The 13,912-nt window shown below is 42.2% G+C and overlaps 1 protein-coding gene across 1 annotated transcript in view; it reads left to right on the top strand.

Annotated features, from left to right (window-relative positions):
* Nucleotides 1-13,685, top strand: part of LRRC8D (leucine rich repeat containing 8 VRAC subunit D) — a 120,770-nt gene extending 107,085 nt beyond the window's left edge. The window contains exon 3 of the mRNA XM_047086070.1: nucleotides 10,740-13,685. Coding sequence (XP_046942026.1) covers nucleotides 10,742-13,318 — 2,577 coding nt within the window. The 5' untranslated portion in view covers nucleotides 10,740-10,741 and the 3' untranslated portion in view covers nucleotides 13,319-13,685. The remainder of the gene's footprint in view (nucleotides 1-10,739) is intronic.
* Nucleotides 13,686-13,912: the final 227 nt, after the last annotated feature.

Genomic DNA, 13,912 nt, shown 5'->3' with positions numbered 1-13,912 from the left:
AAAATTTCTCTCTCCCGGGGTGCCTGGGTGGCTTAGTCAGTTAAGCATCCGACTTCAGCTCAGGTCAGGATCTCAAGGTACGTGAGTTCGAGCCCCGTGTTGGGCTCTGTGCTGACAGATCAGAGCCTGGAGCCTGCTTAGGATTCTGTGTCCCGCCCCCCTCTCTTTCTGCCCCTCCCGCACTTGTGCTCTGTCTCACTCTGCCTCTCAAAAATAAATAAATGTTTAAAAAAAATTTTTTTTTTTTTAAATTTCTCTCTCTGTCTCTCTTTTTTGAGAGCGTGCACAAGCCGGGAAGGGGCAGAAGGAGAGAGAAAGAACCTTAAACAGGCTCCATGCTCAGCCCAACATGGGGCTTGATCCTGAGCCAAAATCAAGAGTCAGGCACCCTCAACCCACTAAGCCACCCAGGTGCCCCTAAAGATTTTATTTTTAAGTAATTGCTACACCCGACATGGGGCTCGAATTCACAACCCCCAAAATCAAGGATCCCATGCTCTACCAACTGAACCAGCCAGGCACCCCAAAAGAAAACTATTTTTAAAAGAAAACTTCTTATCATAATCTTTTAAGAGGAAGTAACATTAAGTAAGTCGTATTTGTATATGGAATTACATCAGCTATAGAGTGTCTTGCATAATTATAATACCAAACCCTTAATATTTGTTAATACCATGTAACATCTGTAACAGTTAATACTTACATAATACCAGGGATACAGACCTCTGAAAAAACTAAAACATTCTTACTCTCTTGTTATGCATCTGAACCATTTATTTTCTTTGATCATATGAATTTTGATGTCTGAATTGGGTGTGGCATGCGTGTGCATGCGTGTATACATACACTTCTGTGTTTACATGCACACTAGATATTGAGGAAGGGTTACTTGTAGTGATGATAGTTTATCACCTTTTTATGAACTTTAATTTGTTCTGCTTTGAGTTATTTCACTGAAGGATTTGAGAATTTGATCCTCAACAGTCTGAGTGTTCTCCCATTTGCCCAGTTTGGCCAAGAAAACTGACTGGGTTTTCATAGAACACAGTAGAAAGAAAATGAAAATTAGTATCTGATTGGACAGGAAACTCCTTCCTCTGTGAAAAATATATATATTAGGTTAATTAATTAAGCTCTTATGCTTCTTCCTACTCTACACTCTACATTAAATAACATTTGAGAACCATTTGTATTCCTTTTAATAGGGGTGTTGAAGGCCTCCTCCTGGTGCAAATGGGATTAATTTTTAAAGTTTTAAATTAGGTGACCTTTTTTTTTCTGTTTTGATGCTGGAATTTTGCTGTATGTTAATAATAATCCCATTAATGTAAGTTTTCCAATAGACCCTAAGTTACCCATGTTTATACTGGTAATAAACATGAACAAAAAGCAACATTTGAATCCCGCTGTCTTTGACATCAAAGTTACGCTCTTTCTAGTATAATTTGCCACTGCCTAATACAAGTAATTTCCATTGTAGGGCACCTGACTGGCACGGTCGGTGAAGCATGTGACTCTTGATCTCAGGGCTGTAAGTTTGAGCCCCACGTTGGGTGTAGGGATTACTTAGAAATAAAATCTTAAGAAAAAATAAGTAATTTTAATTGAAATGTTTTTGAAAGAAGTGAAATTGAGTACAAAGTTGTATTGTCATTTATTTCAGGATTATTTCTTTGTACATAGTGCTATATGCTTATTCAAAATTCAAGAAATTTACCTGATCATCTTCACTTAAAGACTAAGTAAAATGGACTTGCTTTTCCCCTGTGTGATCCTTTTTCTGCACTCAGATTCAGCAGACATCTTTGGGGCTTCCTTTGTGTCAGACCCTAAAAACTGAGTTGTTTCCAATACATGCCCCTAAGAGATAGGTATTGTTGCCAATATTTAATAGATGTGGCGTGGATGCTCAGTGAGGATAAGGAAAGTCCTAAAGATTTTTCTCCAGAACCAGTTCAATGTAATCAAATGGAATAGCAATCATTTTAGAACATATTTGAACCTAGAATGCAGCCTAGCTTGAATACCTACAGTGAGGCTACAACCCTATCTACTTTCACTATCCTGTTTCTGTTGAAAGGCAGTTGAGGCAGTAAAATAAACAAAGATTGAGGTCTGGCTTCTCAGTTTTAACAACTCTACTGAGATATAATTCATATACCATACCATTCACCCAGTTAAGTATACAGTTCAGTGTTAGTATATTTACAGGGTTGTCCAATCATCATAGCTTCTAATTTTTGAACCTGGCTATTGGTCATTGGTTTATTCCATTATTATTGGTCATACTTTCAGGTAAGAAAATAGAATCTTGTATCGGAAAAGAATTTAGACTGAATCTTTTCTGATTCGTCTTTGTTCAGCCAAAGTCCATTAACTTCCCTCTTTCACTTCTAGTACTAGAGCTTTCTCAATTTCCATGAGAAATGTGTGCTTACAGGAATGTTAAGCTGATTTTCACATGTACCATAAACAGAGAAGCCTTGGAATGTGAAATCCTCATCCTCGTAATGTAATTCTTTAAGTCCTTTACAAGACATATTATAAAGGAGAGCCCAAAGAATGTACTTACTTACTAAATGTGCCTTCCTTGGGTTAAAAAAATATCTGCTGATAACCATGTATACCCATTCTTTATTTTAAAATTTATTTATTTATTTTGAGAGATAGAGAGTGCACACGAGGTGAGGAGGGGCAGAGAGGATGAGAGAGAATCCCAGGTGGGCTCTGTCAGCACAGAGCGCAATGCGGGGCTCAGTCTCGTGAACCTTGAGACCATGACCTGAGCCAAAATCAAGAGTCAGATGCTTAAGTGACTGAGCCACCCAGACACCCCTGTGTATATCCATTTTGAGTCTTGATTCACTAAAGAGATCAAAGATACAGAAGTTATGTACCGATCTTCTCTCTCATTGACTTGACTTTCACATGAGAAAGTCCTTGAAGATCATCATGTACTTAATACGCTGTATTATATGAGTATGTATTTCATATACTTTGTGTGCACTCGTGTATATGAAAAGCAACTTCTGTTTTCAAAGTGCTAACTGCATTCTGGGGCAGTTAATGGTTGAAACACTCCCTGGGAGGTAGGAAGTTTTTACTAAGTTTTTGATGGGTAAAATAGGATAACAGATGCATTTATTGAAGCCCTGTGCTTGAGATAAGAGCTATCAAGAGGCTGACATTGCAGGAAAGTACTGGTTTCCTGCCCTATGGTCCAGGCACTTCCTTAAGACTGCATTTAAACCATCCATGCCTTGGTTTGTTTCTATCTCGTGACTTACCCGTAAAATGTGATATCTGTACAGGAGCATACTAGACTAATAATGGGATAACATTAGAATTATTTGTAGTTACTTTGTAGTTTCTGTAACAGATAATTCCCAATATCTCCACACCTTTGCACTGTTTCTTCTGTCAAATTTATATTTCCTCCCCTCCCCACCACCGCGTGATGGTCCCCCTCCTTCTGATCTCAAGTTAGAAACCACCTCTCTGTGGAGCCCTCCCAGTTATCCCAGTTATCAGATGCAGACATGGGTTTGTCCTGTGCTGTTCCTCCTGTATTTTGTATTAACCCAGTCAGAGCAGTTTTCTTACAGTGTGGTAATAGCACACTTAATGCTTCTCATCCCCATTTGACTGGGAACTCCTTGGGGGCACAGACTGAGTTACATACGTTATCTCTGTATTCCCCTTCGCTGTGCCTGGCTCATGGTTTTCTTGAATTCTGAGTGAATGTCATGAAAGGTTACCTTAAGGAAGGTTATGATTACATAATTTCATTCCTCTGTCTCCTCAAAGCCAAAGACAGTGGTTGGCTCCCTCCTTCAGCAGCCAGCCGTTAGCCAATAGCACAGCCATTGGAGGACTGGGTGATGGAGAATGAGATTTGGAGATGAAAGATTCTGTTAGCTCTGTCACTTAATCAGCCCAGGGAGGTCATTTAAGCTTTTTGTGCCTCAGGTTTCCACATACTGTTGGGCAATAGCAGTGCCTAATTCACTGGGAGTTACTGTGAAAATCAGCCAAGGAACTTTATAGAGAAGTAGTTTGCAAACTGCAAACACGCGAAGTAAGGAAGAGAGGCAGGATAGTCTACTAGAAGGAACATGCGGTTTGGCCCTAGATGAGATTTTTCAATCCAGACTCCACCGCTAATTATTTGACTTCCACAGCGTCACTCCTGCAAGCCTATTCCTTTGTCTGTCAGGGGAAAATAACAACACTTGAGCAGATGAGAGTAACGTTGTGAAGGTTAGATGGAATTCAGGCAGTGTTCCACTCGTGTTCCATCTGTGCGCGTTCGACTGTTCCCAGCCCCAGCTTTCGCACATTTCGCGCATTTTGCGCACCCTCTTTTCCGTAGCAGATTCGGTCTTTTGTACTCCAGGGAGAGGAGTACTTCTCCCAGGCCAGGCAGGATAGTCAGTGAGGGGAGGCTGCCAGAAGGTTACGGGCTTCCCTGGCCTGTGACGCCAGCCAGCAGGTGTGTGCCTTGGGGTGGGAATAAGGCGAAGCCTCCGTCCGCTGTCACTGCACATCCGTGGGGCAGGGGTTTGTGCTGCAGCTTCTTTTCCTGTTTCTTCTTGAAACTTTTTATTGGGGCGCCTGGGTGGCGCAGTCGGTTAAGCGTCTGACTTCAGCCAGGTCACGATCTCGCGTTCCGGGAGTTCGAGCCCCGCGTCAGGCTCTGGGCTGATGGCTCAGAGCCTGGAGCCTGTTTCCGATTCTGTATCTCCCTCTCTCTCTGCCCCTCCCCCATTCATGTTCTGTCTCTCTCTGTCCCAAAAATAAATAAACGTTGAAAAAAAAAAAAAAACTTTTTATTGACGTTAAAACATACATACCTGAAAAGGCATATGGCCTAAGTGTGCAGATCGCATTTTATAAACTGGCTGGACCCATGTAACCAGACCATTCATTCGCATTGATGCCTGATACTTCACTTTGTGACTCTACCACATTTCACTTTTTCGTTCTACCGGTGGTGGACATTTAGCTGGCATCCACTTTAGGGCTATTGCAGAGAGTGCCGCTGGGAATGGCCTTGTACATGCCTTATGATGAAGATCTGTGTTTCTCATAGGTATGTAATTCACAGTGGAATTGCTGGGTCGTAGAGTATGCATATGTCCCATTTTTGTAGATATTCACTCAAAAGTTTCCCGGTGTGGTTATGCCCATTTACACCCCTGACAGCAGTGTTGAAGGGTTCTGAGTGTTCCACATCCTCACCAGCATTTGGTATTATCTGTCAGTTTAATTTTAGAAATTCTGGTGGATTTTATGATACTAGGTAGCATTTTGGAAGTAGAACTGTTCCCTCATCCTCCAGAACTTAAAACTCTAAACTTTTATACATTCATTTTCAGGAATGCATCCTGCACAAAAGCAGGGAATTATACCAGATACACAGCCCCCAGTACAGTGTTTGGTGTGTGGAAGGAAGATGGCAACATGACAGCTGCCATTATTACTCTCATCCTCATCATTGTCATCACCAAATGCCTTCTCTGTTCTTTAGAGGGGAGAGAACAGGTCACAGTGGATCAAGGGTGAATAATAAGGCACAGTCTGTACCCATAAGGAGCTCAACATCTGGATGAAGAGACAAACATTAGAAACAGATTATTATTAGACCATGTGACAGGAGTTTGGGGAAAGTTTGAGTTGGAACTTGAAGAATAGGAGTTCAACAGACAGGAAAAAGGGAGGTGGGCTGGAGGAAATGGCAGAGCCCCAGAACCCTTGGTGGGCAGTGGCAGAGAAGACAGCATGCTGGAGGAGGAGAGCCCACCCTTGCATGCCCAATCTCAGTTGTTCTGATGTCATCACCCTGGGGTGATGTGGGGGCTGAGCTAGTGACCATTCGGGGTCATTGTGAAGTTATAGTACTCTAATGCTCTGTCTTCTCCTTTTACCTTTTTCTTCCTCCTCTTGAGAAAGTGATCGACTTCCTCTTCTCTCTAGGGACTCCTGTCCTGAGTCTGAGCCCCAGGTGCTTTAAAACCACGGATGAAGCTTTAACAGCTACAGAATATCACTGGTTACAAGGATCCCATAGTTTCTTTACTTTGTGTTTTTAGCTATTTATTTTTATGTGGAAGCCTGACTTGTAGTTTTTATTCTTGTAGGCCTAAGTTGCAATGTGGCAGTTAAGTTTAATAAAATGCTCTTCTGCCAATACCATGTGTAGATAGTTAATAAATGTCCTTGAGGAATTTTGAGGAGGAGGAGGAGGATGCTGAATATGACCATCAAGAGCCATACAGTCTTTCCTTGATTAAGCACCTACTATGTGGCAGGAATTGGCTGTATGGGAATAAGGAGGCTGGACATGGTACCTGGCCCCGCTGAATTTTAAATCTAGTATGAGATCAAACAAGTAATCAGCCCACCACAGTGTGATAAGGGCTATTATGGATAGAGGTACAGAGTCCTGTGGGACACATCAGAGAAGACTAGAGGTCAGGGAGGGCTTCCTAGAAAAGGTAACAGAAACCTGATAGCCTCATGAAGGGAAGTGGGAAGGAAGTAGAGGAAATAATGCGTGGGAGGGCCTACATACAGGGAAGAACGGCTGTTTGGAGAAACTGGAAGACGTTACCAACCTAGGGCATAGAGAATGTTGGGAGAAGAGGAGTTTTAACTGAAGGGCGAGCAGCAGGTGGGAGGTGGATTGAAGGAAGTCAAGAATGGAGGCACACGGGGGCGCCTGGGTGGCTCACTCAGCCCAGATCATGATCCTGGGGTCGTAGGATTATGCCATGTCAGACTCTGCTCTGAACATGGGTCCTGCTTTGGATTTCCTGTCTCCCTCTCCCTTTGGCCCTGTTCCCTGCTCTCTCTCTCTCTCTCTCTGTCTCTCTGTCTCTCTCAAATTAAAAAAAAAATAATGGAGGCAGATAGAAAAAGACAAACATCGTATGATTTCATTTATATGTGGAAACTAAAAAACAAAATGAAAAACAGAAAAATAGACTCAGAAATGCAAGAACAAATAGATGATTGCCAGAGGGGAGTGGCTGGGCAGGGATGACTGAAATAGGTGAAGGAGATTAGGGAGTATAACTTCAACTTATAAAATAAGTCACAGGGATGAAAAATACAATGTAGGAAATATAGTCAATAATATTGTAATAGCTGGGGCACCTGGGTTGCTCAGTCGGTTAAGTGTCCAACTCTTGATTTGGGCTCAGGTCATGATCTCATGTTTCATGGGATTGAGCCCCACGTTGGGCTCCATGCTGATGGCACAGAGTCTGTTTGGGATGTTCTTCCTCTCCATCTCTCTCCGCCTGTCCCCTGCTCACGCTCTCTCTCTCTCTCAAAATAAATAAACATTAAAAAAAACCCACAATAATATTGTAATAGCATTGTCTGGTGACAGATACTAACTACACTTAACCATGGTGAACATTTCATAATGTATGTAATTGTTGACTCCCTATCTTATACACCTGAAACTAATAGAGCATTTAGTGTCAACTCTATTTCTGTAACAATAATTAAATAATAAGTAGATAAAAGACTGGAGGCAGAGAAGTAACCAGTAGTCTCAGCAGGGTGACTTTCAAAATTCCCTTCTCCCCTCCGTCCTCCAACCCAAACATCCTGACTCTTTTAGAGCCCAATACAGCTATTTGAAGAGTAAAGAAAAATCTTACTAGAAAGAAGTGTTTTGTGCAAAAAATATATATATTTTTTTCTATTAGTTATACTGATGGCCCTTTAAAACCATCGTCCCTGGGTGTGACCATATGATGTTCTTTGCCAGGAAGAAACTTTGTGAGCTGTGTTCTGCAGTCTCTGTATGTGAAGTAAGAGCTGCTCTGTAGCCTGTGGCTCGGTGCTGTGTTTTGTGCGTCCTCTACAGGGACCAGAGAGCTCAATGTGACACGTGGGTGAACAGTTTCTCATTTAGTGTGGCCCACTGTGCATTGCAATAATCTTGCTTTTTGCTTAAATTCCCAGCCACTCACAAAACCGTAGACACACACAAGATACAAGAGCTCAGAATAAAAGGATTCCAGTGGGGATGTTGTCTCCCACTTACTTGATCATTTTTTTAATAAAGACTGGGTGCCAGACATTTCACACTTAAGCCCTTGAAATCTAGAAATGTGATTTCTACCAATTTTCACAAAATAAAAGTAAATAGTCTGGCTGTATTTGGAGTTCTTGGGCTTATGTTTACCTGATTAAATAAAAGACATTTCACTTTAAAAAAACAAAACAAAACTGCAGGGGTGTCTGGGTGGCTCAGTCAGTTGAGCATCTGACTGTCAATTACTGTTCAGGTTGTGGTCCCAGGGTCGTGGAATCGAGCTCCGAATCAGGTTCTGCACTGAGCTTGGAGCCTTATTAAGAGATTCTCTCTCTCTCTCTCTCTCCCCTCCCCCTGCCCCATTCTTGCTTGTGTGCATGTACTTTTAAACAAACAAGGGGCACCTGAGTGGTTCAGTTGGTTAAGCATCTGACTTTGGCTCAGGTCACGATCTCGCAGTTCGTGGGATCAAGCCCCACATCAGGCTTTGTGCTGACAGCTCAGAGCCTGGAACCTGCTTCCAATTCGGTGTCTCCCTCACCCTCTGCTCCTGTCCCACTCATGCTCTGTCTCTCAAAAATAAATGTTAAAAAATAATTTTAAAACAAACCAAAAAACCGCAACAACTCCAAATATGAGAATTGCTGTTAGAATTGAATAGATATTCATTGTATTTTATTGAGAAAAATTATGTGACTCCTCTGTACAGTACCAGATATGTGGAGAGAAAAAATAAGGTATGGTCCATCCCAACTCTCAGAGATTTACTCTACAACAGAGAGAACAAGCAGAATCAAAGTACTGATATCATCCAAGGGAGACACTAGTAACCTGTCATGTAACAGTATTTCCTGCCACAGTCAGAGTCAGCGTCAGAATCCTTTTCAACACAGCATACCAGGCAACTTTTGTAAGATAAAAATTTTTCTTCCTTTATTTAAAAAAATAATGTATAATGTATTCCCAGAACTTTAGATATTCACCTGGCCTTTTATCTTTTTGTTTTTTACTAGCTTTTCAAAGAAATAAGTCATTTTATATATGAACGTTAACCTGAGAGCATCTCGAGAAAGTAGAATATAGTAAAGTTCCTTTTCAAGAAGTTTCAACTTCCAGCGGTGCCTGGGTGGCTCAGTCGATTGAGTGTCTGACTCTTGATTTCGGCTCAGGTCATCGGCTCAGGGTCATGAGCTCAAGCTCCAAGTTGAGCTCTGAACTGAGCGTGGAGCCTGCTTTTAAGATTCTCTCTCTCCCTCTGTCTTTGCCCCTCCCTCCCTCTCTCTAAAATAATAAGAAATAAAATAAAGAAGTTGAAACTTCAAATTCAAGAAGATAAACACCTGTTTCACATATATGATTACAGAAACCCATTCCCACTACTTGCCCTATAAACATTGTGTTTTTCTTGGTTATTTCTAGGATGATTGTCCTTGGTACTTTGACTCTTTGTATAGTTTCAAGACTGTAAAGCTGCCAGCTGTCAGTGAATGGTGACCACATTTTCAGGTGTCCTGGTGCTGGAATTCCCTTCATTGCTTCTGGGCTCACCCACATTGGTAGAGATCAAAGGTCTTACAGGGCCTGACCTATTTGGTGTCATGTCACTGATCATTCCACCTGTGTCTTTGACCCTCTTCTCCTTCCACATGCTTTCCACAGGTGCTGTATCCAAGGCCATAGTTTCAGTTTACATATATTGATAAATCCCAAGTATGCATAGTAAGACTCCTCTTAAACTCTGGACCCTTAATTTCAACTGTCTGTGGCACATTTCCACCAGAGTGATAAGAGCTTTATAGTCCTTACTTAATCTAAGCTTTCCGAATAACCCTTAGAAGTAAACATCCCCAGGCTTGGAGAAGCACACCATTCACCATTCATAAACAGTAAGCCTGAGTCTGGTACACAGGCTATCTAGAATTTAATAGTGTACACGGACCATTCCATTTTGGCTTGAACAAAATAGAAGTCATCTCACTCCTCTCCCTAAAACTCCAGTCTTGGGGCGCCTGGGTGGTGCAGTCAGTTAAGCGTCCAACTTCAGCCAGGTCACGATCTCGCGGTCCGTGAGTTCGAGCCCCGCATCGGGCTCTGGGCTGATGGCTCAGAGCCTGGAGCCTGTTTCCGATTCTGTGTCTCCCTCTCTCTCTGCCCCTCCCCCATTCATGCTCTGTCTCTCTCTGTCCCAAAAATAAATAAACGTGGAAAAAAAAAAATTTTTTTAACTCCAGTCTTAACCTTAAATCAGTCCAGTCCACAGCAAATACCATCTTGTTCTCATATCCTTCTTCATGGTCCAGGAAGTTACAAGACGTTTCAGTTCTGTCCCTAAAATAGTTCTCAAACTGCCCCCGCTCCTGCCTCCATTTCTACTCTAACCCTTGTAGACCTTCAGCAAAGTGTTGTAATTTCTTACCTAGTAGGCATTCTTATTATTCCTCTCCCATTTTTTTCTCTTCTCTTGGGCTAGGAGAGAAAAGCTACAACAGACCGCGATTTTTCTCATGTGTGTTCGTTCCTTTTAGTTTATTTACTACTATACCTATCTTGGATAAAAAGCTAGGATGTGGATGAGAAAACTTTACTTTGGTGCAAGTAAAGTGTTGGGTTTTGTCTTGTTTTGTTTTCTACTTAATGTTTTCACTTGTATCTTTGTAATAAAGTCTTTCGTTTCCTTGTTTTCTAGGAATGTTTACCCTTGCGGAAGTTGCTTCACTTAATGACATTCAACCAACTTACCGAATCCTGAAACCATGGTGGGACGTGTTTATGGATTACCTGGCTGTCGTTATGTTGATGGTAGCCATCTTTGCGGGAACCATGCAACTTACCAAAGATCAGGTGGTCTGCTTGCCGGTATTGCCATCTCCTGTAAATTCAAAGGCACACACCCCACCGGGAAATGCCGACGTTACCACCAATATCCCCAAGATGGAAGCAGCCACTGACCAAGACCAAGATGGGCGGACGACAAGTGACATTTCCTTTGGCACATCTGCTGTGACACCTGACATACCTCTCAGAGCCACATACCCTCACACAGATTCGACAGTTTCAAATCAGGAGACAAAGAAAGAGAAGAAAGATCCAACAGGCCGAAAAACAAACTTGGATTTTCAGCAATACGTATTTATTAATCAGATGTGTTACCATCTGGCCCTTCCGTGGTATTCTAAATACTTTCCATACCTTGCTCTTATACATACTATTATTCTCATGGTCAGTAGCAACTTTTGGTTCAAATATCCAAAAACATGCTCAAAAGTAGAACATTTTGTTTCAATATTAGGAAAGTGCTTTGAGTCTCCGTGGACTACTAAAGCGTTGTCTGAGACAGCGTGCGAAGACTCGGAGGAAAACAAGCAGAGAATAACAGGTGCCCAGACTCTACCAAAGCATGTGTCTACCAGCAGTGATGAAGGGAGCCCCAGTGCCAGTACCCCGATGATCAACAAAACAGGCTTCAAATTTTCAGCCGAGAAGCCTGTGATCGAAGTCCCCAGCATGACCATCCTTGATAAAAAAGATGGGGAGCAGGCCAAAGCCCTGTTTGAGAAAGTAAGGAAGTTCCGTGCTCACGTGGAAGACAGTGACTTGATCTATAAGCTCTACGTGGTCCAAACATTTATCAAAACAGCCAAATTCATTTTTATCCTCTGCTATACCGCAAACTTTGTCAACGCAATCAGCTTTGAACACGTCTGCAAGCCCAAAGTGGAGCACCTGACTGGTTACGAGGTATTTGAGTGCACCCACAATATGGCTTACATGCTGAAAAAGCTTCTCATCAGTTACATATCCATTATTTGTGTTTATGGTTTTATCTGCCTCTACACTCTCTTCTGGTTATTCAGGATACCTTTAAAGGAATATTCTTTTGAAAAAGTCAGAGAAGAGAGCAGCTTCAGTGACATTCCAGATGTCAAGAATGATTTTGCGTTCCTTCTACACATGGTAGACCAATATGACCAGCTCTATTCGAAGCGCTTTGGTGTGTTCTTGTCGGAAGTCAGTGAAAATAAACTTAGGGAAATCAGTTTGAACCACGAGTGGACGTTTGAAAAACTCAGGCAGCACGTGTCCCGCAACGCCCAGGACAAGCAGGAGCTGCATCTGTTTATGCTGTCAGGCGTGCCCGATGCTGTCTTTGACCTCACAGACCTGGATGTGCTCAAACTTGAACTGATTCCGGAAGCTAAAATTCCCGCTAAGATTTCTCAGATGACTAACCTCCAAGAGCTTCACCTCTGCCACTGCCCTGCAAAAGTGGAACAGACTGCTTTTAGCTTTCTCCGAGATCACTTGAGATGCCTTCACGTGAAGTTCACCGATGTGGCAGAAATTCCTGCCTGGGTATATTTGCTCAAAAACCTTCGAGAGTTGTACTTGATAGGCAATTTGAACTCTGAAAACAATAAGATGATCGGACTTGAATCTCTCCGAGAGTTGCGGCACCTTAAGATTCTCCACGTGAAGAGTAACTTGACCAAAGTTCCCTCCAACATTACAGATGTGGCTCCGCATCTTACAAAGTTAGTCATTCACAATGACGGCACTAAACTCTTGGTACTGAACAGCCTTAAGAAAATGATGAATGTTGCCGAGCTTGAACTTCAGAACTGTGAGCTGGAGAGAATTCCCCATGCTATTTTCAGCCTCTCAAATTTGCAGGAACTGGATTTAAAATCAAATAACATACGCACAATTGAGGAGATCATCAGTTTCCAGCATTTAAAACGACTGACGTGTTTAAAATTATGGCATAATAAGATTGCCACCATTCCTCCCTCCATCACCCACGTCAAAAACTTGGAGTCACTTTATTTCTCTAACAACAAGCTCGAATCCTTACCGGTGGCAGTGTTCAGTTTACAGAAACTCAGATGCTTAGACGTGAGCTACAACAACATTTCGGCGATTCCCATAGAAATAGGATTGCTTCAGAACCTGCAGCATTTGCATATCACCGGGAACAAAGTGGACATTCTGCCAAAACAGTTGTTCAAATGCGTGAAGTTGAGGACTTTGAATCTGGGGCAAAACTGCATCACCTTCCTCCCCGAGAAGATTGGTCAGCTCTCCCAGCTCACTCAGCTGGAGCTGAAGGGCAACTGCTTGGACCGCCTGCCAGCCCAGCTGGGCCAGTGTCGCCTGCTCAAGAAAAGCGGGCTTGTTGTGGAAGACCATCTTTTTGACACCCTGCCACTCGAAGTCAAAGAAGCATTGAATCAAGACATAAATATTCCCTTCGCGAATGGGATCTGAACTGAGGTGATACGTGCACATCCATGTGCAGGAACCACTTCCTAGATTGCAAACACTCACGTACAAGTTATTGCAAGATAATGCATTTTAGGAGTAGATACATCTTTAAAAATAAAACACAGAGAGGACGCATAGAAGGCTGATAGAAGACATAACTGAATGTTCCATGTTTGTAGTGTTTTCAGGCATTCCTTTCCAGATCTTTTCTCTTTTCTTTTTTTCTTTTGGGGAAAGGGAAGGAACGATTATAATCACTAATCTTGGTTTCTTTTTAAATTGTTTGTAACTTGGATGCTGCCGCTACTGAATGTTTACAAATTGCTTGCCTGCTAAAGTAAATGATTAAATTGGCATTTTTCTTACTCTACCACCTTTTGGGAGGTGTCTTGATTTACTTTGCTTGACCGGTGCAATATTGCTTTAACTCAGACCACTTAAAGACACATCGGGTCCCAACTTGTAAATGTAGCTTTGCTGAAATATTGATTTCCCTCCTGTTTTAATTTAAAGTGCCTCAGATAAGCACTTCTTATAATACTGGGCTAGGGCTACTGCTTCTGAGAATCCCATTTTATAGATTTTATACTCTTGGGG

This window comes from Lynx rufus, unplaced genomic scaffold (assembly GCF_022079265.1).
Source record: "Lynx rufus isolate CCGP_SWC_20201006 ecotype Redwood Valley unplaced genomic scaffold, mLynRuf1.p SCAF_2, whole genome shotgun sequence".
NCBI lineage: Eukaryota > Metazoa > Chordata > Mammalia > Carnivora > Felidae > Lynx > Lynx rufus.
The sequence above is the reverse complement of the archived record's forward strand: the minus strand, read 5'-3'. Positions and strand labels throughout refer to the sequence as shown.